The sequence below is a fragment of the Bufo bufo genome, chromosome 4 (genome assembly GCF_905171765.1).
Source record: "Bufo bufo chromosome 4, aBufBuf1.1, whole genome shotgun sequence".
Classification (NCBI taxonomy): domain Eukaryota; kingdom Metazoa; phylum Chordata; class Amphibia; order Anura; family Bufonidae; genus Bufo; species Bufo bufo.
In genome coordinates, this window is record NC_053392.1 from 28985922 (window position 1) to 29013690 (window position 27769).

At 45.6% G+C, this 27769-nt stretch overlaps 1 protein-coding gene across 10 annotated transcripts in view; it reads right to left on the minus strand.

Moving 5' to 3' along the window:
* Positions 1–27769, minus strand: part of DNMT3A (DNA methyltransferase 3 alpha) — a 152662-nt gene that overhangs the window by 121908 nt on the left and 2985 nt on the right. For 9 of the 10 annotated variants that reach the window (XR_005778075.1, XR_005778077.1, XR_005778076.1 and 6 more), the window contains exon 2: positions 4715–4978. Coding sequence is in view for 1 of the 10 variants with exons in the window: in XM_040427017.1 (XP_040282951.1) it covers positions 4715–4789 (75 nt within the window). In the remaining 9 variants the exon portion in view is untranslated. Of the gene's footprint in view, positions 1–4714; positions 4979–23250; positions 23398–27769 lie in introns of those variants that run through there. The other variant, XR_005778070.1, reaches the window with a different exon arrangement.

A 27769-nucleotide genomic window follows, 5' to 3' on the forward strand; every position in this document is an offset into this window, starting at 1 on the left:
CCCATCACATCACCGGACATCTCCATAATCTCAAACCATCACCAGACATGACTAGAAACCCATAACCATCACCAGATATCTCCTTAACCTCATAATCATCAACAGACACCTCCTTAACCTCATAATCATCACCAGACACCTCCTTAACCTCATACTATAATACCATGACCTCATAACCATCACCATACATGACCATGGCCTCACAGCCCCTCATCACCAGATATCATCATGACCTCAGAAATCAGCAACATAAACGACTATGACCTTATAGCCATTATCAGAAAACAATATAACCTCATAACCATGACCAGACATGACCATGACCTCATAGACATCACCAGACATGACCTTATAACCATCACCAGACATGACCTCATAACCATCATCAGACATGACCATGACCTCATTACCATCACCAGACATGACCATGACCTCATTACCATCACTAGACATGACTATGACCTCATTACCATCACCAGACATGACCATGACCTCATTACCATCACCAGACATGACCATGACCTCATTACCATCACCAGACATGACCATGACCTCATAAAACATCACCAGACAAGACCTCATAAAACATCACCAGACATGACCTCATAACCATCATCAGACATGACCATGAACTCATAACCATGACCAGACATGACCTCATAACTATAAACAGATATCACCATGATCTCAAATCAACAACAGAAATGACAATCTCATTATCATTAACCATTATCAGAAATCAACATAATTACCTCATAATTATCGTCAAACATGACCATAACAACTGCATCACGATTGCTATAACATCATCACATAACCATCAGCCCACATCAGTCATCAGACATGACTACATGCATCACATGGGTTTTCTCTGATGGACCTCATGGGCTCTGTTATAGAATAGATCTTCTGGCTCTCTATCTAGAGATGGGTTTATCAATGCTATTAAGCCAAGTACCCCAGCTGAAAAAATATAATAATATAACAGAAAGAACCCCCAAAACTATGATAATACACTGTGCTAACCCTACAAAAAACATATCAGGAGCACAATGTGAGTAACCTGGAAACACACCATGTATACCTCCTGGGTTAAGTCTAGGTTTTAGTTCAGTTCTGTGGTCCCCCAATGGATCAATACACCGTTAATGAGCCATTCAAATCATCTAGTTGTCTGCTGGGCCAATGCAACCCAAAGGTCCTGGTTTGGGACATTATGAACCACAGATCCTTGTCTGGGACAGTCTAATACACAAGTCCTCCCCTGGGACAGTCTAAAACCATAGATCTTCCTCTGGGATAGAATGCTCCACAGGTTCTCGTCTGGGACAATCAGAACCAAAGGTCCTCCTATGGGACTGAAAGATGCACGGGATATCCTCTGGTAAAGTCTGAACCACAGGACCTCCTCTGGGACAGCAGACAAAGATTCTAATTTGGCATAGTCTATCTAAGCCATAAGAACTCCTCTGAGAAAGTAGAAACCACAGGTTCTCCTCTGGGAAAAAATAAACCGCAAGCTCTCCTCTGGGACAGTATGAACCTAAGTATGACAGAAAGATCCACAGGTCTTCCTCTGGGTCAACATGAACCACAGATTCTCCTCTGGTACAGAACAATCCACCGGTTCTATTCTCCGTGGTTCTTATTATGATGATATGAACCACAGGTTCTCCCTGGGATAGTCTGAACCACAGGTTCCCCACTTGCACAAAATAATCCATAGGTTCTCATTAGGGATAGTATGGACCACATGTCATCCTCTGGGACAGTCTGACCACTATAAACCACAGAACAATATAAACCACAGGTTCTCCTTCAGTAAAGTCTGAACCACAGTTCCTCCTCTGGGACATGGCAATCCATATAGTTATGCCTCTCGGACAGTCTGAACCACAGATTCCTATATGGAATTATCCGAACCACAGGGTCTCCTCTGGGTAAGTCTGAACTACAGGTTCTCCTTTGGGACAGTCTGAAGCACAAGTTCTTCTCTGGGAAACTCTGAATCATAGGTCTTCATCTGGGACAGAATAGTCCACAGGTTGTTCTACAGGACAATCTGAACCACAGGTTCTCCACTGGAATTGTATGAACCACAGGTTCTCCTCTGAGTCAATCTGAACCACAGATTCTCCTCTGGGACAGAACTATCCACAGGTTCTACTCTGGGATCGAATGAGCCACAGGTTCTTTTCTTAAACATTCTGAACCACAGCTTCTCCTTTGGGAAAACCTAAACAACAGTTCATGCTCTGGGACAGAACAATCCACAGGTATGCCTCTGGGACAGTCTGAAGCAAAGGTTCCCTTTGGGATAGTCTGAAACACAGTTCCTCGACGGAGACAACAGTCCACACAGGTATGCCTCTGGAACAGTCTAAAGCAAATATTTTCACGTGGAACTGTCTAAAACACAGGTTCTCCTCTGGGTCAGTCTGAACCACAGGTTTTCTTTTAGGAAAATCTGAACCACAGGTTCTCCTCTGGAAAACTCTAAACCAAAGGTTCTCATCTGGGACAGAACCGTGCACAGGTTCTCCTCTAGGACAGTAAACCAAACTTCCTCCTCTGGGACAGTTTGAACCATAAGTTATCTTCTAGGATAGTCTGAACCACAGGTCCTCCACTGGGACAGAAAGATCCACAGGTTCTCCACTGAAGCAGTCTGATCCTCTGGTGGGTCATTCCTCCAATCTTATGGGACTCTAACCGCATGGCCATGGCGTTACAGTATGTGGTATGGCCTCTATAATTTACACCCGGCGTCATAGGTTTGATTTTCTGGCGCAGAACAGGCAGAAATGTGCAAATTGTATCTTGCTCCAGCGCGATTGTGGTTAAAGGCCTGCGTATTAAATGCTGGCCTTAGTGTAGTACCCCTGTTGTCTGTTAGAAAGTCTATTTCTGTTGTCTAATAGCGCTGAGATGATATTTACGTATATATATATAAAACACAGGATCCACCACTTGCAAAAGGTGATGTCATAGTGCACCCCCTCCCTGCGCAATGACCCCTGCACAGGTCACAGAGCACAACACTCTGCCACAGTTCTCAGTGGGACCAGAGAATAAAAAATAAAAAGGATCAGAAAATAAAATTGCCTATACGTGTATCTATCTATATGTCCTGTGATCGTTGCGTGATGCAGCTTACTTTACTACGGCTTTGATATGACTGAGCTGCACTGATTTCACTACCCATAGTGGCGGCCACGTTGTTCAGCACTCGGCTTTACCAGATAGATCTGAATGGCGGTTTTAATGAAGTGTAAGGCCAGCTTGTAGAATACATACGAGTATACACCTGGCCTCTAGTGATAAATCATACCTTGTGCAAGCACCACCCGTTCTGACTGGAATCCTTAACTTCTTTATACCCTCAAGGCTTTAAAATGAGCTTGGGAGTTTCCCTGTAAGTCAAGAGGCTGAGAATAACAAGCTGCCTACATAGCAGGTGCATAGCCCGAAGAGCGGCCAGGCGTTCAGGAGACCCACCACTTCTAGTTCATCTATTGGGACCTGCACAATCCCATTTATGTTACCTACCAAATGAGGTTTCCAGATCTCTGAGGACATAGTACGACCAGAGCTCCTGAAGCTTCTGTCACTTTCATTTCCGAGCTCCTTGCAGAAGGACCATTAAGCTACATTCACAGACACATTGTCCGTTTTTCATGGCCATTTTTCTGTCCGACGGTGTATTTTTAATGACCTTTTTGTATCCCTTTTTAACGGTCATTAAAAAACGCTATTAAAAACAGAACAATTTCCCCCCTGCTGAAGAACGCAGCTAGCTGCGAGAAAGTTGTGTGAATTGCAGGACACATTGATCATCGACACTTCGAACATAGTGCCACAAGAATAAATAATGCACCCCTTTTTGCCGCATTAGTTATAATGACCCCCAAGTTGTGCCCTCATTATAGATAATGGCCCCCTTAGGCCTCTTTCACACGAACGTATTCGTTCTGTGGCCGTATTACGGTTCCACAATACACAGGTCACCAGCCGTGTGCAGTCCGCATCACGGATGCGGAGCCATTCACTTGAATCCGGAGATGCATTGCGGAACGGAAGCACTCCTTAGTGCTTCCATGGGGCTCCGTTCCGCAAAAATATAGAACTTGTTATATCTTTTTGCGGAATGGACGGATCGCAGACCCATTCGTGTCCGCGATCCGCATGCGGCTGCCCCACGGTCAGGCCCGGCCAGCACACGGCCGTGTGAAAGAGGCCTTGTTGTCTCCCTGTAGTCATAATAGCCCCCAGTTGTGCCCCCCATACGTATATTAAGGATCCACTTGTACTCGCTCTGCACTGGAGGCACCATGACATGGACTCTTGCAGCGCCGTATTGTCACATGTGACGTCAGAGCGCTGGGCACGTGCCCCCAGTGCAGAGAATGTGTCCGATCGAGGTGAGTATTTTATTAACAGTATTAGACGGGTGAACTCGGGTCTTAATTGCCGTTGAAAATGGGCCCACTGATTTCACTGGCAGATGAAAATGGACAAAAACTTGACATGTCCTACTTTTTGCCGGCGGCTATTCATTGGTCATTCAAAAAGCCCTTACAAAAATCGCCACCACGCGGGCATTTTTCCCGCTCGTGTGAATGTAGCCAAACCCTGAAGGAGGTCACAGAGGCCGGCTTCTCCCAGGATAAAGAGAAGACACGAGGAGCAGGCATACTGAATGAAGGGGCCTCACCTTGTGTGAGCGGAGAGCGTCCGTGTCCGCGTCGGAGTTGCTGGTGTTGAGAATAGTACCATTGGACAGCATCATTGAGAAGGGTTTCCTGTAGATCCACGGTCCTGGGAGGGTGACACAGAGGAGTCCTCACGAGAAATCTGTACAAATCCACAATTAAAATCCTAAAGACGGAGATTCGCTTTGTATCCGTAGAAAAAATAAAAGCACCAGGGAGAAGCGGTGGGTCTGTGGGCGACGTTCTGCAGATCTTCCTCCTTTGTCCTAAATAACGGCAGAATAAACATAGTGTCAGAAGTTATCGTCACCTGAACCAACACAGATCGCTCACATCCTATAATACCGCTCCTGCGGATCGGGTTACAATGAATACCGCGCTCCGGGCGAAAATTACTAAAGTGTTTGGCTGAACGCCACAAAGTCATGAATGAGGACAACATGTCACCCAGGTTTACCGATTCCCAAAAAACTGTACCCAGTGTATGCCCCAGGAGTAACGGCCAAACCTTGTATACTATACAAGTAACACCTGGTGACTAGTATACAATACAGGAGTAATAACTGGGGGCTAGTATACAATACAGGAGTAATAATTGGTGACTAGTATACAATACAGGAGTAATAACTGGTGGCTAGTATACAATACAGGAGTAATAACTGGTGACTAGTATACAATACAGGAGTAATACCTGGTGACTAGTATACAATACAGGAGTAATACCTGGTGACTAGTATACAATACAGGAGTAATAACTGGTGACTAGTATACAATACAGGAGTAATAACTGGTGGCTAGTATACAATACAGGAGTAATAACTGGTGGCTAGTATACAATACAGGAGTAATACCTGGTGACTAGTATACAATACAGGAGTAATAACTGGTGGCTAGTATACAATACAGGAGTAATACCTGGTGACTAGTATACAATACAGGAGTAATAACTGGTGGCTAGTATACAATACAGGAGTAATAACTGGTGACTAGTATACAATACAGGAGTAATAACTGGTGGCTAGTATACAATACAGGAGTAATACCTGGTGACTAGTATACAATACAGGAGTAACACCTGGTGACTAGTATACAATACAGGAGTAATAATTGGTGACTAGTATACAATACAGGAGTAATAACTGGTGACTAGTATACAATACAGGAGTAATAACTGGTGACTAGTATACAATACAGGAGTAATAACTGGTGACTAGTATACAATACAGGAGTAATAACTGGTGACTAGTATACAATACTTATATAGGAAAGGGTCGGCACTGCTGGAATAGACGCGGTGCACGAGTCAGTGGGGAGACGTCCTAATACTTGCAATAAAGAAGGAAGGACCGGCACTCGCGATGATGATGAATGTTGCGTTTATTCAGTCACATATTAAGGACATATAGTGACGCGTTTCAGCACAACACGTGCTTTCTTCAGACTATACAATAAACTCCTATCACATCTCTTTTATACACAGAGAGAGGGAGGAGTAACAAAATAAAAGGGAAATGACATCATACTATGTAGCTCCACCCACCTCAGGGCTGACACAGGTGAAGTAATGAAAGATGCAATAAACCAAAAAAATCTATGTGAATACATTGATGAAACAATGGAACAGTTGATAACAATTCAGGAATCAAGTTCGCATCTTTTGGTTTATTGCATCTTTCATTACTTCACCTGTGTCAGCCCTGAGGTGGGTGGAGCTACATAGTATGATGTCATTTCCCTTTTATTTTGTTACTCCTCCCTCTCTCTGTGTATAAAAGAGATGTGATAGGAGTTTATTGTATAGTCTGAAGAAAGCACGTGTTGTGCTGAAACGCGTCACTATATGTCCTTAATATGTGACTGAATAAACGCAACATTCATCATCATCGTGAGTGCCGGTCTTTAGTATACAATACAGGAGTAACACCTGGTGACTAGTTTACAATACAGGAGTAACACCTGGTGACTAGTATACAATACATGAGTAATGTCTGGTGACTAGTATACAATACAGGAGTAATGTCTGGTGACTGGTATACAATACAGGAGTAATGTCTGGTGACTGGTATACAATACAGGAGTAATGTCTGGTGACTATAATAGATTATGATGGGACAGTCTGAGACGCGGTCACACAGGTATACAACACAGGAGTAATACCTAATGACTAGCATACAATACAGGAGTAATGTCTGGTGACTAGTATACAATACAAGGATAAAGTCTGATGACTAGTATACAATACCGGAGTAACACCTGGTGACTAGTATACAATACAGGAGTAACGTCTGGTGACTAGTATACAATACAGGAGTAACGTCTGGTGACTATAATAGATCATGATGGGACAGTCTGAGACGCGGTCACACAGGTATACAACACAGGAGTAATACCTAATGACTAGCATACAATACAGGAGTAACACCTGGTGACTAGTATACAATACAGGAGTAACATCTGGTGACTAGTATACAATACAGGAGTAACATCTGGTGACTAGTATACAATACAGGAGTAACGTCTGGTGACTAGTATACAATACAGGAGTAACATCTGGTGACTATAATAGATTATGATGGGACAGTCTGAGACGCGGTCACACAAGTATACAATACAGGAGTAACACCTGGTGACTAGTATACAATACAGGAGTAACGCCTGATGACTAGTATACAATACAGGAGTAACGCCTGATGACTAGTATACAATACAAGGATAAAGTCTGATGACTAGTATACAATACAGGAGTAATGTCAGGTGACTAGTATACAATACAGGAGTAATGTCTGGTGACTGGTATACAATACAGGAGTAATGTCTGGTGACTGGTATACAATACAGGAGTAATGTCTGGTGACTATAATAGATTATGATGGGACAGTCTGAGACGCGGTCACACAGGTATACAATACAGGAGTAATGTCTGGTGACTAGTATACAATACAGGAGTAATGTCTGGTGACTAGTATACAATACAAGGATAAAGTCTGATGACTAGTATACAATACCGGAGTAACACCTGGTGACTAGTATACAATACAGGAGTAACATCTGGTGACTATAATAGATTATGATGGGACAGTCTGAGACGCGGTCACACAGGTATACAACACAGGAGTAATACCTAATGACTAGCATACAATACAGGAGTAACACCTGGTGACTAGTATACAATACAGGAGTAACATCTGGTGACTAGTATACAATACAGGAGTAACATCTGGTGACTAGTATACAATACAGGAGTAACGTCTGGTGACTAGTATACAATACAGGAGTAACATCTGGTGACTATAATAGATTATGATGGGACAGTCTGAGACGCGGTCACACAAGTATACAATACAGGAGTAACATCTGGTGACTAGTATACAATACCGGAGTAACACCTGGTGACTAGTATACAATACAGGAGTAACATCTGGTGACTATAATAGATTATGATGGTACAGTCTGAGACGCGGTCACACAGGTATACAATACAGGAGTAACACCTGGTGACTAGTATACAATACAGGAGTAACGTCTGGTGACTAGTATACAATACAGGAGTAACGTCTGGTGACTAGTATACAATACAGGAGTAATGTCTGGTGACTAGTATACAATACAGGAGTAACATCTGGTGACTATAATAGATTATGATGGGACAGTCTGAGACGCGGTCACACAGGTATACAACACAGGAGTAACGTCTGGTGACTAGTATACAATACAGGAGTAACATCTGGTGACTATAATAGATTATGATGGGACAGTCTGAGACGCGGTCACACAGGTATACAACACAGGAGTAACGTCTGGTGACTAGCATACAATACAGGAGTAACATCTGGTGACTAGTATACAATACAGGAGTAACATCTGGTGACTAGTATACAATACAGGAGTAACGTCTGGTGACTAGTATACAATACAGGAGTAACATCTGGTGACTATAATAGATTATGATGGGACAGTCTGAGACGCGGTCACACAGGTATACAACACAGGAGTAATACCTAATGACTAGCATACAATACAGGAGTAACACCTGGGTACTAGTATACAATACAGGAGTAACACCTGGTGACTAGTATACAATACAGGAGTAACATCTGGTGACTAGTATACAATACAGGAGTAACATCTGGTGACTAGTATACAATACAGGAGTAACGTCTGGTGACTAGTATACAATACAGGAGTAACATCTGGTGACTATAATAGATTATGATGGGACAGTCTGAGACGCGGTCACACAGGTATACAATACAGGAGTAACATCTGGTGACTAGTATACAATACAGGAGTAACATCTGGTGACTAGTATACAATACAGGAGTAATGTCTGGTGACTATAATAGATTATGATGGGACAGTCTGAGACGCGGTCACACAGGTATACAATACAGGAGTAACACCTGGTGACTAGTATACAATACAGGAGTAACGTCTGGTGACTAGTATACAATACAGGAGTAACACCTGGTGACTAGTATACAATACAGGAGTAATGTCTGGTGACTAGTATACAATACAGGAGTAACACCTGGTGACTAGTATACAATACAGGAGTAACGTCTGGTGACTAGTATACAATACAGGAGTAACGTCTGGTGACTAGTATACAATACAGGAGTAACACCTGGTGACTAGTATACAATACAGGAGTAATGTCTGGTGACTAGTATACAATACAGGAGTAACGTCTGGTGACTAGTATACAATACAGGAGTAACACCTGGTGACTGGTATACAATACAGGAGTAACATCTGGTGACTATAATAGATTATGATGGGACAGTCTGAGACGCGGTCACACAGGTATACAATACAGGAGTAACATCTGGTGACTAGTATACAATACAGGAGTAACGTCTGGTGACTAGTATACAATACAGGAGTAACGTCTGGTGACTAGTATACAATACAGGAGTAACGTCTGGTGACTAGTATACAATACAGGAGTAACGCCTGGTGACTAGTATACAATACAGGAGTAACACCTGGTGACTAGTATACAATACAGGAGTAACGTCTGGTGACTAGTATACAATACAGGAGTAACGTCTGGTGACTAGTATACAATACAGGAGTAACGTCTGGTGACTAGTATACAATACAGGAGTAACACCTGGTGACTAGTATACAATACAGGAGTAACACCTGGTGACTAGTATACAATACAGGAGTAACGTCTGGTGACTAGTATACAATACAGGAGTAACGTCTGGTGACTAGTATACAATACAGGAGTAACGTCTGGTGACTAGTATACAATACAGGAGTAACGTCTGGTGACTAGTATACAATACAGGAGTAACGTCTGGTGACTAGTATACAATACAGGAGTAACGTCTGGTGACTAGTATACAATACAGGAGTAACGTCTGGTGACTAGTATACAATACAGGAGTAACGTCTGGTGACTAGTATACAATACAGGAGTAACGTCTGGTGACTAGTATACAATACAGGAGTAATGTCTGGTGACTATAATAGATTATGATGGGACAGTCTGAGACGCGGTCACACAGGTATACAACACAGGAGTAACGTCTGGTGACTAGTATACAATACAGGAGTAACATCTGGTGACTATAATAGATTATGATGGGACAGTCTGAGACGCGGTCACACAGGTATACAACACAGGAGTAACGTCTGGTGACTAGCATACAATACAGGAGTAACATCTGGTGACTAGTATACAATACAGGAGTAACATCTGGTGACTAGTATACAATACAGGAGTAACGTCTGGTGACTAGTATACAATACAGGAGTAACATCTGGTGACTATAATAGATTATGATGGGACAGTCTGAGACGCGGTCACACAGGTATACAACACAGGAGTAATACCTAATGACTAGCATACAATACAGGAGTAACACCTGGGTACTAGTATACAATACAGGAGTAACACCTGGTGACTAGTATACAATACAGGAGTAACATCTGGTGACTAGTATACAATACAGGAGTAACATCTGGTGACTAGTATACAATACAGGAGTAACATCTGGTGACTAGTATACAATACAGGAGTAACGTCTGGTGACTAGTATACAATACAGGAGTAACATCTGGTGACTATAATAGATTATGATGGGACAGTCTGAGACGCGGTCACACAGGTATACAATACAGGAGTAACATCTGGTGACTAGTATACAATACAGGAGTAACATCTGGTGACTAGTATACAATACAGGAGTAATGTCTGGTGACTATAATAGATTATGATGGGACAGTCTGAGACGCGGTCACACAGGTATACAATACAGGAGTAACACCTGGTGACTAGTATACAATACAGGAGTAACGTCTGGTGACTAGTATACAATACAGGAGTAACACCTGGTGACTAGTATACAATACAGGAGTAATGTCTGGTGACTAGTATACAATACAGGAGTAACACCTGGTGACTAGTATACAATACAGGAGTAACGTCTGGTGACTAGTATACAATACAGGAGTAACGTCTGGTGACTAGTATACAATACAGGAGTAACGTCTGGTGACTAGTATACAATACAGGAGTAACACCTGGTGACTAGTATACAATACAGGAGTAATGTCTGGTGACTAGTATACAATACAGGAGTAACGTCTGGTGACTAGTATACAATACAGGAGTAACACCTGGTGACTGGTATACAATACAGGAGTAACATCTGGTGACTATAATAGATTATGATGGGACAGTCTGAGATGCGGTCACACAGGTATACAATACAGGAGTAACATCTGGTGACTAGTATACAATACAGGAGTAACGTCTGGTGACTAGTATACAATACAGGAGTAACGTCTGGTGACTAGTATACAATACAGGAGTAACGTCTGGTGACTAGTATACAATACAGGAGTAACACCTGGTGACTAGTATACAATACAGGAGTAACACCTGGTGACTAGTATACAATACAGGAGTAACGTCTGGTGACTAGTATACAATACAGGAGTAACGTCTGGTGACTAGTATACAATACAGGAGTAACGTCTGGTGACTAGTATACAATACAGGAGTAACGTCTGGTGACTAGTATACAATACAGGAGTAACGCCTGGTGACTAGTATACAATACAGGAGTAACACCTGGTGACTAGTATACAATACAGGAGTAACACCTGGTGACTAGTATACAACACAGGAGTAACGTCTGGTGACTAGTATACAACACAGGAGTAACGTCTGGTGACTAGTATACAACACAGGAGTAACGTCTGGTGACTAGTATACAACACAGGAGTAACGTCTGGTGACTAGTATACAACACAGGAGTAACACCTGGTGACTAGTATACAATACAGGAGTAACGTCTGGTGACTAGTATACAACACAGGAGTAACACCTGGTGACTAGAATACAATACAGGAGTAACACCTGGTGACTAGTATACAATACAGGAGTAACACCTGGTGACTAGTATACAATACAGGAGTAACGTCTGGTGACTAGTATACAACACAGGAGTAACGTCTGGTGACTAGTATACAACACAGGAGTAACACCTGGTGACTAGTATACAATACAGGAGTAACGTCTGGTGACTAGTATACAATACAGGAGTAACATCTGGTGACTAGTATACAATACAGGAGTAACGTCTGGTGACTAGTATACAATACAGGAGTAATGTCTGGTGACTATAATAGATTATGATGGGACAGTCTGAGACGCGGTCACACAGGTATACAATACAGGAGTAACACCTGGTGACTAGTATACAATACAGGAGTAACGTCTGGTGACTAGTATACAATACAGGAGTAACATCTGGTGACTAGTATACAATACAGGAGTAACATCTGGTGACTAGTATACAATACAGGAGTAACGTCTGGTGACTAGTATACAATACAGGAGTAACATCTGGTGACTATAATAGATTATGATGGGACAGTCTGAGACGCGGTCACACAGGTATACAACACAGGAGTAACGTCTGGTGACTAGTATACAATACAGGAGTAACATCTGGTGACTATAATAGATTATGATGGGACAGTCTGAGACGCGGTCACACAGGTATACAACACAGGAGTAACGTCTGGTGACTAGCATACAATACAGGAGTAACATCTGGTGACTAGTATACAATACAGGAGTAACATCTGGTGACTAGTATACAATACAGGAGTAACGTCTGGTGACTAGTATACAATACAGGAGTAACATCTGGTGACTATAATAGATTATGATGGGACAGTCTGAGACGCGGTCACACAGGTATACAACACAGGAGTAATACCTAATGACTAGCATACAATACAGGAGTAACACCTGGGTACTAGTATACAATACAGGAGTAACACCTAGTGACTAGTATACAATACAGGAGTAACATCTGGTGACTAGTATACAATACAGGAGTAACGTCTGGTGACTAGTATACAATACAGGAGTAACATCTGGTGACTAGTATACAATACAGGAGTAACATCTGGTGACTATAATAGATTATGATGGGACAGTCTGAGACGCGGTCACACAGGTATACAATACAGGAGTAACATCTGGTGACTAGTATACAATACAGGAGTAACATCTGGTGACTAGTATACAATACAGGAGTAATGTCTGGTGACTATAATAGATTATGATGGGACAGTCTGAGACGCGGTCACACAGGTATACAACACAGGAGTAATACCTAATGACTAGCATACAATACAGGAGTAACATCTGGTGACTAGTATACAATACAGGAGTAACGTCTGGTGACTAGTATACAATACAGGAGTAACATCTGGTGACTAGTATACAATACAGGAGTAACATCTGGTGACTATAATAGATTATGATGGGACAGTCTGAGACGCGGTCACACAGGTATACAATACAGGAGTAACATCTGGTGACTAGTATACAATACAGGAGTAACATCTGGTGACTAGTATACAATACAGGAGTAATGTCTGGTGACTATAATAGATTATGATGGGACAGTCTGAGACGCGGTCACACAGGTATACAATACAGGAGTAACACCTGGTGACTAGTATACAATACAGGAGTAACGTCTGGTGACTAGTATACAATACAGGAGTAACACCTGGTGACTAGTATACAATACAGGAGTAATGTCTGGTGACTAGTATACAATACAGGAGTAACACCTGGTGACTAGTATACAATACAGGAGTAACACCTGGTGACTAGTATACAATACAGGAGTAACGTCTGGTGACTAGTATACAATACAGGAGTAACGTCTGGTGACTAGTATACAATACAGGAGTAACACCTGGTGACTAGTATACAATACAGGAGTAACGTCTGGTGACTATAATAGATTATGATGGGACAGTCTGAGACGCGGTCACACAGGTATACAATACAGGAGTAACACCTGGTGACTAGTATACAATACAGGAGTAACGTCTGGTGACTAGTATACAATACAGGAGTAACACCTGGTGACTAGTATACAATACAGGAGTAACGTCTGGTGACTAGTATACAATACAGGAGTAACGTCTGGTGACTAGTATACAATACAGGAGTAACGTCTGGTGACTAGTATACAATACAGGAGTAACGTCTGGTGACTAGTATACAATACAGGAGTAACGCCTGGTGACTAGTATACAATACAGGAGTAACACCTGGTGACTAGTATACAATACAGGAGTAACACCTGGTGACTAGTATACAATACAGGAGTAACGTCTGGTGAATAGTATACAATACAGGAGTAACGTCTGGTGACTAGTATACAATACAGGAGTAACGTCTGGTGACTAGTATACAATACAGGAGTAACGTCTGGTGACTAGTATACAATACAGGAGTAACGCCTGGTGACTAGTATACAATACAGGAGTAACACCTGGTGACTAGTATACAATACAGGAGTAACACCTGGTGACTAGTATACAACACAGGAGTAACGTCTGGTGACTAGTATACAACACAGGAGTAACGTCTGGTGACTAGTATACAACACAGGAGTAACGTCTGGTGACTAGTATACAACACAGGAGTAACACCTGGTGACTAGTATACAATACAGGAGTAACGTCTGGTGACTAGTATACAATACAGGAGTAACGTCTGGTGACTAGTATACAACACAGGAGTAACACCTGGTGACTAGAATACAATACAGGAGTAACACCTGGTGACTAGTATACAATACAGGAGTAACACCTGGTGACTAGTATACAATACAGGAGTAACACCTGGTGACTAGTATACAATACAGGAGTAACGTCTGGTGACTAGTATACAACACAGGAGTAACGTCTGGTGACTAGTATACAACACAGGAGTAACACCTGGTGACTAGTATACAATACAGGAGTAACGTCTGGTGACTAGTATACAATACAGGAGTAACATCTGGTGACTAGTATACAATACAGGAGTAACGTCTGGTGACTAGTATACAATACAGGAGTAATGTCTGGTGACTATAATAGATTATGATGGGACAGTCTGAGACGCGGTCACACAGGTATACAATACAGGAGTAACACCTGGTGACTAGTATACAATACAGGAGTAACGTCTGGTGACTAGTATACAATACAGGAGTAACATCTGGTGACTAGTATACAATACAGGAGTAACATCTGGTGACTAGTATACAATACAGGAGTAACGTCTGGTGACTAGTATACAATACAGGAGTAACATCTGGTGACTATAATAGATTATGATGGGACAGTCTGAGACGCGGTCACACAGGTATACAACACAGGAGTAACGTCTGGTGACTAGTATACAATACAGGAGTAACATCTGGTGACTATAATAGATTATGATGGGACAGTCTGAGACGCGGTCACACAGGTATACAACACAGGAGTAACGTCTGGTGACTAGCATACAATACAGGAGTAACATCTGGTGACTAGTATACAATACAGGAGTAACATCTGGTGACTAGTATACAATACAGGAGTAACGTCTGGTGACTAGTATACAATACAGGAGTAACGTCTGGTGACTAGTATACAACACAGGAGTAATACCTAATGACTAGCATACAATACAGGAGTAACACCTGGGTACTAGTATACAATACAGGAGTAACACCTAGTGACTAGTATACAATACAGGAGTAACATCTGGTGACTAGTATACAATACAGGAGTAACGTCTGGTGACTAGTATACAATACAGGAGTAACATCTGGTGACTAGTATACAATACAGGAGTAACATCTGGTGACTATAATAGATTATGATGGGACAGTCTGAGACGCGGTCACACAGGTATACAATACAGGAGTAACATCTGGTGACTAGTATACAATACAGGAGTAACATCTGGTGACTAGTATACAATACAGGAGTAATGTCTGGTGACTATAATAGATTATGATGGGACAGTCTGAGACGCGGTCACACAGGTATACAACACAGGAGTAATACCTAATGACTAGCATACAATACAGGAGTAACATCTGGTGACTAGTATACAATACAGGAGTAACGTCTGGTGACTAGTATACAATACAGGAGTAATGTCTGGTGACTAGTATACAATACAGGAGTAACACCTGGTGACTAGTATACAATACAGGAGTAACACCTGGTGACTAGTATACAATACAGGAGTAACGTCTGGTGACTAGTATACAATACAGGAGTAACGTCTGGTGACTAGTATACAATACAGGAGTAACGTCTGGTGACTAGTATACAATACAGGAGTAACACCTGGTGACTAGTATACAATACAGGAGTAACGTCTGGTGACTATAATAGATTATGATGGGACAGTCTGAGACGCGGTCACACAGGTATACAATACAGGAGTAACACCTGGTGACTAGTATACAATACAGGAGTAACGTCTGGTGACTAGTATACAATACAGGAGTAACACCTGGTGACTAGTATACAATACAGGAGTAACGTCTGGTGACTAGTATACAATACAGGAGTAACGTCTGGTGACTAGTATACAATACAGGAGTAACGTCTGGTGACTAGTATACAATACAGGAGTAACGTCTGGTGACTAGTATACAATACAGGAGTAACACCTGGTGACTAGTATACAATACAGGAGTAACGTCTGGTGACTAGTATACAATACAGGAGTAACGTCTGGTGACTAGTATACAATACAGGAGTAACGTCTGGTGACTAGTATACAATACAGGAGTAACGTCTGGTGACTAGTATACAATACAGGAGTAACGTCTGGTGACTAGTATACAATACAGGAGTAACGTCTGGTGACTAGTATACAACACAGGAGTAACGTCTGGTGACTAGTATACAACACAGGAGTAACGTCTGGTGACTAGTATACAATACAGGAGTAACATCTGGTGACTAGTATACAATACAGGAGTAACGTCTGGTGACTAGTATACAATACAGGAGTAACGTCTGGTGACTAGTATACAATACAGGAGTAACGTCTGGTGACTAGTATACAACACAGGAGTAACGTCTGGTGACTAGTATACAATACAGGAGTAACGTCTGGTGACTAGTATACAATACAGGAGTAACATCTGGTGACTAGTATACAATACAGGAGTAACGTCTGGTGACTAGTATACAATACAGGAGTAACGTCTGGTGACTAGTATACAACACAGGAGTAACGTCTGGTGACTAGTATACAACACAGGAGTAACATCTGGTGACTAGTATACAATACAGGAGTAACGTCTGGTGACTAGTATACAATACAGGAGTAACGTCTGGTGACTAGTATACAATACAGGAGTAACGTCTGGTGACTAGTATACAACACAGGACTGCAGAGATATTTACCAATACAACCAGGAGGCACAGACAATCTGCAGAACACGACCGGGGCCCAGCTCACTCTCCGGGGCCCATATCATGAGTCAGTGGCCTCACTATTACCCGTGGACACATATACAAGGCTGAGGGAGAGTTCTGCTCTGGTTGTTCCCATGCTCTACAGCTGTAAATACCGGGGCCCCGCGGGGCCTGATGTTACAGAACAGAGGAGCAGAGAGCATCAGGCAGGACACATTAACTCCATATTCTCTGACTGAAAGTGAAGAGCGGTCCCACTGATCTGCCCAGCGCAACATCTAAAACTGTGTGCCCGAGCAGGGAGGGCACTAGAGAGGAAGCCAAGAAAGGCACCGAGGACAACTCTGGAGTTCTGCGGCCCAGACAGGATACTCAGGGGCTTCACCGGACTAAGGTTACCACAAGGCAAGTCAGGAGAAGCTGATGACAGATCTGCTCTGCCAGGAGTCCCTAAATTTGCCGCGTGGAGGCTCCTCTGGTGCAGACCCCGGAAGACTTGTGACACAGAACAATATACTGGGGTACAAGATATAGCATTCTACACGGCAGTATACGGGGGCACAGTACACGGCGCTATACGGGGGCACAGTACACGGCGCTATACGGGGGCACAGTACACGGCGCTATACGGGGGCACAGTACACGGCGCTATACGGGGGCACAGTACACGGCGCTATACGGGGGCACAGTACACGGCGCTATACGGGGGCACAGTACACGGCGCTATACGGGGGCACAGTACACGGCGCTATACGGGGGCACAGTACACGGCGCTATACGGGGGCACAGTACACGGCGCTATACGGGGGCACAGTACACGGCGCTATACGGGGGCACAGTACACGGCGCTATACGGGGGCACAGTACACGGCGCTATACGGGGGCACAGTACACGGCGCTATACGGGGGCACAGTACACGGCGCTATACGGGGGCACAGTACACGGCGCTATACGGGGGCACAGTACACGGCGCTATACGGGGGCACAGTACACGGCGCTATACGGGGGCACAGTACACGGTGTGACGACATGGTCATCAGCTTAAATGTAAATGTGTATTGGTGTTGGATATGTGTAATTCTGTTATACTGTGTAACTTGCTATCAGAAGACTGTCAGCACCCCTCTTCCCTCCCCCACCCCCTCTGTCAGCACCCCTCTTCCCTCCCCCACCCCCCGTCAGCACCCCTCTTCCCTCCCCCACCCCCTCTGTCAGCACCCCTCTTCCCTCCCCCACCCCCTCTGTCAGCACCCCTCTTCCCTCCCCCACCCCCTCTGTCAGCACCCCTCTTCCCTCCCCCACCCCCTCTGTCAGCACCCCTCTTCCCTCCCCCACCCCCTCTGTCAGCACCCCTCTTCCCTCCCCCTCCCCCCGTCAGCACCCCTCTTCCCTCCCCCTCCCCCCGTCAGCACCCCTCTTCCCTCCCCCTCCCCCCCTGTCAGCGTTTCGGCCAGGCTCCTGCTAGGGCTGTCTGGAGCTATTTTAGCAGGTGGACCCCTGTGGTGTGGTACAGACAAAGGATTACAGTTTCCTCCGATCACTTTCTGTATATACATTTGTGCAGTTGCTGAATAAAGCAGACTTTATCTCACCCACACTGAGTCTCGACCAGTGACTGGGGAAACTGGGAGCTAAAGACCAGCGGTTTGTAATATCACCTGAGTAAGGAAAAATACAGAGGCGGACATACTCTTCCTGAGTACTGGGGGTCCGTCACACACGGCACGATACGGGGGCACAGCAGACGGCGGTATACGCGGGGCACAGCAGACGGCGGTATACGCGGGGCACAGCAGACGGCTGTATACGCCGGGCACAGTACACAGCGGTAAAGTATACAGAGGTACAGTACGCGGCAGTATACAGGGGTACAGCACGCGGCGGTATACAGGGGAACAGTACGCGGCGGTATACAGGGGAACAGTACGCGGCGGTATACAGGGGAACAGCACGCGGCGGTATACAGGGGTACAGCACGCGGCGGTATACAGGGGAACAGCACGCGGCGGTATACAGGGGTACAGCACGCGGCGGTATACAGGGGAACAGCACGCGGCGGTATACAGGGGAACAGCACGCGGCGGTATACAGGGGTACAGTACGCGGCGGTATACAGGGGTACAGTACGCGTCCGTATACAGGGGTACAGTACGCGGCGGTATACAGGGGTACAGTACGCGGCGGTATACAGGGGTACAGTACAGTGATTCTGGCCTCACCTTGCCGGCTCTGCCTGCTCCAAAATGGTTCCCTGCACCCCCAGCACCCTATAAAAGGCTCCCCCCCCCCTCATATCCCAGAACAGTGGGACGCCCTCCTACTCTCCCTCACGATGCAGACCGGCAGACACCATCAGGGAAACAGGGGAGGCGTAATGAGGCATCGCCAGCTCATCGCCTCCTCCTACCTCTACCATGCTACTGTGATGTGTTCCTTCACTGCTCAGTCCTCTGCCTGCAGTCCTATGTAACACCACAGATAACACAGTGATAACTCTCTGAGCACAGATAATGTAGTAGATGTCACCTGCAGTCCTATGTAACAGCACAGATAACACAGTGATAACTCTCTCAGTACAGATATTGTAGTAGATGTCACCAGCAGTCCTATGTAACAGCACAGATAACACAGTGATAACTCTCTGAGTACAGATAATGTAGTAGATGTCACCTGCAGTCCTATGTAACAGCACAGATAACACAGTGATAACTCTCTGAGTACAGAAATGTAGTAGATGTCACCTGCAGTCCTATGTAACAGCACAGATAACACAGTGATAACTCTCTGAGTACAGATAATGTAGTAGAGGTCACCCGCAGTCCTATGTAACAGCACAGATAACATAGTGATAACTCTCTGAGTACAGATAATGTAGTAGATGTCACCCGCAGTCCTATGTAACACCACAGATAACACAGTGATAACTCTCTGAGTACAGATAATGTAGTAGATGTCACCTGCAGTCCTATGTAACACCACAGATAACACAGGGATAGCTCTCTGAGTATAGATAATGTAGTAGATATCACCTGCAGTCCTATGTAACACCACAGATACCAGTGATAGCTCTGTGAGTACAGATGATGTAGTAAATGTCACCTGCAGTCCTATGTAACACCACAGATACCAGTGATAGCTCTCTGAGTACAGATAATGTAGTAGATGTCACCCGCAGTCCTATGTAACACCACAGATAACACAGGGATAACTCTCTGAGTACAGATAATGTAGTAGATGTCTCCTGCAGTCCTATGTAACACCACAGATAACACAGTGATAGCTCTGAGTACAGATAATGTAGTAGATGTCACCTGCAGTCCTATGTAACACCACAGATAACAGTGATATCTCTCTGAGTACAGATAATGTAGTAGATGTCACCTGCAGTCCTATGTAACACCACAGATACCAGTGATAGCTCTGTGAGTACAGATGATGTAGTAGATGTCACCTGCAGTCCTATGTAACACCACAGATACCAGTGATAGCTCTGTGAGTACAGATGATGTAGTAAATGTCACCTGCAGTCCTATGTAACACCACAGAGTACAGTCTCTGCTGTCTGCACAGCCCCCTGGTGGTTATCTCGCAGTGACACTGGGATAGCTATCAGCGACCCCCGCCATCGGCTCAGGCGCCGTACTCCTGCGGTCAGTCCCTATTAGATGACATCTTTGTAGCAGTCAGGGTCCTGATTTCCTGATACAGTGCTCCAAAACTACTGCACAGACAGTGTCATGAAGAAAGTCTGCCTGCAGCGACCACCAGGGGGAGCTCTACAACTTACCGTATACTGGTAGCACTGTACTCTACGATACAGGTGTCTGCTCCTTATCTCCCCTTGCTGGAGGAATGACCACAGTTGTCAGCACTATATGCAGGCATTGTGGAGTTGTCAGATATATTGTCTGAGCCCGGTAACTGCCCTCACACCGCACACGTGTGAAGAGCGCGCAGCGAGCAGGGGGCGGAGTCTGATAACCTGTGTGCACACAGGCTGCAGATGGCAGCGAGGACCCAGGGCTGCAACATTAACCCCTCAGCCTCCAGCAGAGCAGCACCTGCGGCTGTACTGACCTAACCTTATCAGGTGATACTGCCTGCAGAGCTACGTATCCAATCCTGTCATGTGTGATACTGCCTGCTGATCCGTGTATCTAATCCTATCCTGTGTGATACTGTCCGCTGAGCTGTGTATCTAATCCTATCCTGTGTGATACTGTCTGCTGATCCGTGTATCTAATCCTATCCTGTGTGATACTGTCTGCTGAGCTGTGTATCTAATCCTATCCTGTGTGATACTGCCTGCTGAGCTGTGTATCTAATCCTATCCTGTGTGATACTGTCTGCTGATCCGTGTATCTAATTCTATCCTGTGTGATACTGCCTGCTGAGCTGTGTATCTAATCCTATCCTGTGTGATACTGTCTGCTGATCCGTGTATCTAATCCTATCCTGTGTGATACTGTCTGCTGATCTGTGTATCTAATCCTATCCTGTGTGATACTGTCTGCTGATCTGTGTATCTAATCCTATCCTGTGTGATACTGTCTGCTGATCTGTGTATCTAATCCTATCCTGTGTGATACTGTCTACTGTGCTGTGTATCCAATCCTGTCATGTGTGATACTGCCTGCTGAGCTGTGTATCCAATCCTGTCATGTGTGATACTGCCTGCTGAGCTGTGTATCCAATCCTATCATGTGTGATACTGCCTGCTGAGCTGTGTATCTAATCCTATCCTGTGATACTGTCTGCTGAGCTGTGTATCTAATCCTATCCTGTGATACTGTCTGCTGAGCTGTGTATCTAATCCTATCCTGTGTGATACTGCCTGCTGAGCTGTGTATCTAATCCTATCCTGTGTGATACTGCCTGCTGAGCTGTGTATCTAATCCTATCCTGTGTGATACTGTCTGCTGAGCTGTGTATCTAATCCTATCCTGTGTGATACTGCCTGCTGAGCTGTGTATCTAATCCTATCCTGTGTGATACTATCTGCTGAGCTCTGTATCTAATCCTATCCTGTGTGATACTGCCTGCTGAGCTGTGTATCCAATCCTGTCATGTGTGATACTGCCTGCTGAGCTGTGTATCCAATCCTATCATGTGTGATACTGCCTGCTGAGCTGTGTATCCAATCCTGTCATGTGTGATACTGCCTGCTGAGCTGTGTATCCGATCCTGCCATGTGTGATACTGTCTGCTGATCCATGTATCCAATCCTGTCATGTGTGATACTGCCTGCTGAGCTGTGTATCCGATCCTGTCATGTGTGATACTGTCTGCTGATCCATGTATCCAATCCTGTCATGTGCGATACTGTCTGCTGAGCTGTGTATCTAATCCCATCCTGTGCGATACTGTCTGCTGAGCTGTGTATCTAATCCCATCCTGTGTGATACTGTCTGCTGAGCTGTGTATCTAATCCCATAATGTGTGATACCGTCTGCTGAGCTGTGTATCTAATCCCACCCTGTGCAGTACTGTCTGCTGAGCTGTGTATCTAATCCTGTGTGATACAGAATGCTGCGCCCTGTATCTCAGCCTATCGTGTGTGATACAGAATGCTGCGCCCTGTATCTCAGCCTATCATGTGTGATACCTCCCCATCACCCAGCCATCCCTGTAGGTGATGTTGTTTTGTCGCCCTCCATATTTGCGCCCTGTCGGGGGCCGGAGTGTCGCCCATTAATGGATAACCCGCCGGCTTAGGTCACAAGGTTTTCGGGCGGCCCAGGTGACGCCCGTTAATCGCAGCCCAAGCTAGGCAATGCAGCTGTCACTCACCTCAGTGTAATCCTTGCAGGCAGTGAGGGGTTAATAGCTACATCGGGCCCAAGAGCTGACACACAAACACGGCCGGCCATGCACACACACCCATTCACGAGGGAGATAACGGAGGAATGTTCCTGACCATGTGACTATAACGTAATACAATATAATGCACAGCCTCCTGTGCGGCACCGTATTCAGACCAGACCAGCCGCCCGCCTATAGGAAGAGATGACAACGCTTCCCAGAGAACGGATAATCGTCAGGAATGTCTGAAGAAAATGACATACTGTACCTTTAAGAGTACATGGTTCAGCATGGCGAGAGAGTCACTTCCTGTAAGATCCAGGAAGTAACGAGGAGGACGCCACTGACGGGACACGAGGGGTTAAGGCCAACGCAATGTAATTCCACAATTCCCCGTATATCAGTGTGTGCGCGCCCCCGCCCGAACCGTGATGGGCGTCACTCTGAACCCCGCACCCACCCTCCATAGTGTGACCCCAAAAAGAAGGTAACTCTACTTAAAGGGGAGCTGCGGCCAGAACACACCCCACAAATCATGACATCTTTCTAATGTCCTGCACGAGCCGAGCTAGGGGGCGCCATCGAATCCACTACATGGCCCCTGTACACCAAAAACAAAGGCTCAGACGCCGGCCCCCTCACAATCATGGCTCTTCTGGCTCCTGAGGAGTCAGGGCTGCAAGTACATACGTCATGTGACTCTTCTTGCCTCGGCTGATTGGCTGAAAGGATTCTTCCTGTTGCCTAGGTATCAAAGCTGCAGGCAAATGTGTCACATGACCCTTCTCACCTCAGCTGATTGGCTGAGAGGATTCTTCGCGTTGCCCTAGACCTCAAGACGTCAGGTAACTATGTCACATGACCCTTCTCACCTCAGCTGATTGGCTGGGAGTTCTGCCCCTCCCCTGGAATGGAGGCACCTAAGAGTCAGAGCTGCAATTAAATGTGTCATGTGACTCCTCTCATCTCTGCTGATTGGCTGGGAAACCTCATTCTGTCCCCCAGGAATCAGAGTGTAGGTCAATGTGCGGTGTGATTGGCTGTGAGGGACTTCTGATAGGTGGGACCGGGGGGGGTGATATACTGTGTATATGGTGACATCATACACTGTAACAGAGTAATATAGGGCGATACTAGTATCTTGTATGTGGTAATGTGGTGTACATATAAGGTAACCGGTCGGGCACACCGCGCAGTCAGGGCCCTCACACCGCCGCCTGCAGTGGAGGGGTACAACTGCTCCCTGCCAGTGCAGTGAGCTCCCCCTGCAGGCCGTGCCCGGCAGCGCAGTCCTCTGCTCACCCTGCATTGTATTACTTTTACAGGTGAAACCCAAAAAATGTTAATATTGTGCAAAAGTTCATTTATTTCAGTAATGCCACGTAAAAGGTGAAACTAATATATGAGACTCTTCAGCATTGTTCGCTCTCATCGTTCTCTTGGCAATGCCCCGTAGATTCTCTATGGGGTTCAGGTCGGGCCGGTTTGCTGGCCGATCAAGCACAGTAATCCCACGGCCATTGAAGCAGGTTTTGGTACTTCTGGCAGTGTGGGCCGGTGCCAAGTCCTGCTGGAAAATGAAGTCAGCATCCCCATAAAGCTCGTCTGTGGAAGGAAGCATGACGTCTTGGTAGATGGCTGCGTTGACTCTGGACCTAATGAAGGACAGTGGACCAACACCAGCAGATGACATGGATCCCCAAATCTACACAGACTGTGGACTTGAAGCATCTTACATGGTGCGCCTCTCCGTTCTTCCTCCAGACTCTGGCTCCTTGGTTTCCAAATGAGATGCAAAAGTTGCTCTCATCAGAAAGGAGGACTTTGGACACTGACCAACAGACCAGTTCTTTTTCTCGAGACGCTTCTGACGTTATTTGTTGTTCAGGAGAGGCTTGACAAGAGGAATACAACCTTTGAAGCCCATGTCCAGGATCCGTCTGTGTGTGGTGGCCTCAGTCCACTCCTTGGGTAATGGCCTTTACCTGACCATCCTCTCCAGGCTGCGGTCATCCCTGCTGCTTGGGCACCTTTGTCTTCCACACGTGTCCCTTCCACATAACTTTCTATTAATGTGCTCTGATACAGCACTTCGGGAACATCCAACTTCTTTTGCAATTACCTTTTGAGGCTTTCGTCAATGATGGTTTTCTGCCCGACCGCCCGGTCAGCGGTCTGCCCCATGACTGGACCAGACTGAGACCATGTAAAGGCTCAGGAACCCTGTGCAGGTGTTAGGCACAATACTCACATTTTTCGCGTTTCACCTGTATTTATAAAGCCCATCAGGATGTCAGCGGCGACACGCGCCCAGAGACTGGCGTGCCAAGGGCAGCGGGCGCCGGCTCCACGACACAGGGCTAATGACCTCCATTTTATTTTTGGCGGTAGTCCTGGAGGACCATCTGATAATCCAGAACATCTGACAGTCCGGAGGAGAGACCTGTCTGGATCCGACCCACAGCAGACCGACAACCTATATAAGTGCCCTATCTACAAGCCAACAACTATGTCTGCATCCTGTCACGCCCCAGCTGTTGGGAGAGGACAACTCCCAGCCATGCGGGGTCAGAGCATGCTGTGAGTTGTAGTTACTGCTAAACGCGGACCTTCCTACAGAGTAACAGCCCCCTATAGGCAGCTGACTACCATGTATATACGTAGATGTGCAGCCATGTACAGGCCGACAACTAGATTACCGCCCTGTGGCCCCAGTAGTCTGCGCCCTGTGGCCCCCTAGTCAGCCCCAGCTATTGTGAGAATCCAACTCTCAGCCACAGGCTGTGAAGGGATGCTGAGGGTTGTAGTTCCACAGCTGGAGAGCTGTCTCCACATGTATATCCTGTGCAGGCCTCCGCGGCCGCAGGCAGTGACAGGAGGGGGGGTCCTGCTCCTGCCATACAGTGACTGGGCCCAGACCCCACATACAGAGGCACAGGAGACGTATAACCCTCCACCTACCGCAGGACATCCAAGGGTTAAACCCTCCCCCTCCCAGAGCAGGAATACAAAGCTGTTTCTGATTACGGCAAACTGAGGGGGTAAATGAGGACGAGGAGAAGACGGATGAGATTATCTGCAGATTACAGAGAGATGTCCCCCACAAGGAGGCCACAGCCTGCCCCCCACTACCACCGAGCCCCCCTACTCACCACCACTACCACCCAGCCCCCCCTACTCACCATCACTGAGCCCCCCTACTTACTACCACCCACTGAGCCCCCCATAATCACCATGGACCCCCCGCTAACCACCACCACCGAACCCTCCTACTCACCACTGAGCCTCCCTATTCACCACTATCACCAAGCCCCCCTACTCACCGACACCGAATTCCCCCTTATCACCACCACTATCACCAAGCCCCCCCTACTCATTGCCACCACCACCGAGCCCCCCTACTCACCACCACTGAGTCCCCCTACTCAACACTTTTACCACCGAGCCCCCCCTATTTACCGTTACCACCACCGAGCCCCCCCTATTTACCGTTACCACCGAGCCCCCCCCCCACTCAACACCACTACCACGGTGCCCACTTCTCCTACACCAGTGGCCACGTATCATGATGTTACTGTAGAGGAGCAGATCTACGTCACACATGTATCAGACATGTTCCTGTAACTGCAGCCGTACAAAAAATGTCTAAAAAGAAGTGTATGTGCGCAGTGGACCCGTGTGGAACATACGTGCACCCGCTGACATATATGAGACATGTATACGCCCTGAGAGATGAGCATCTGTGTCGTCAGGTATGTCAGACATGTATGAGCGCACATGTGTAACGTATGTGCACCAAAAGCCGTGTATCAGTCTGTACAGTTGTGGATATATACAAAACGTGAGCATTAAACACGTATGACCCGTCCTGTAGATGCATCACTACACATGTATGAGACACTTGTAATACTTGTATATGCAGCTGCAGACGTGTCTAACAGTAGATATGTATAAGGCATGTAAGCAGTAAACCGGTATGTGGAGCAGTATAAGACATGTATGACAGTGTAATCATGTAAAACGTGTGTATGTGCAGTAGTATGAGACGTCTGTGCAGAAGTAATCATGTATGAGGCATGCATGTGTAGCAGTAGTCATGTATGGCACATGTATGTGCAGCAGTAGGCATGTATGAGACATATTTGCAGCCATAGACATGTATGTGCAGCAGTAGTAATATATGAGACCTATATGTGCAGTAGTAGACATGTATGAGACATGTACATGCAGCAGTCATGTATGTACATCAGCATTCAAGTAGGAGGATTGTACATGCACCAGTAGTCATGTATGAGGAATGTATATGCAGCAGTAGTAGACATGTATGAGACCTGTATGTGCCACAATAGACATGTATGGGCAACATTGGACATGTATGTGCAGCAGTAGTCATGTATGAGACATGGATGCACAGTAGTAGTCATGTATGAGACATGGATGTGCAGTACAAGACATGCATGTTCAGCAGTAGACATGTATGTAACATGTATGTGCAGCAGACATGTAT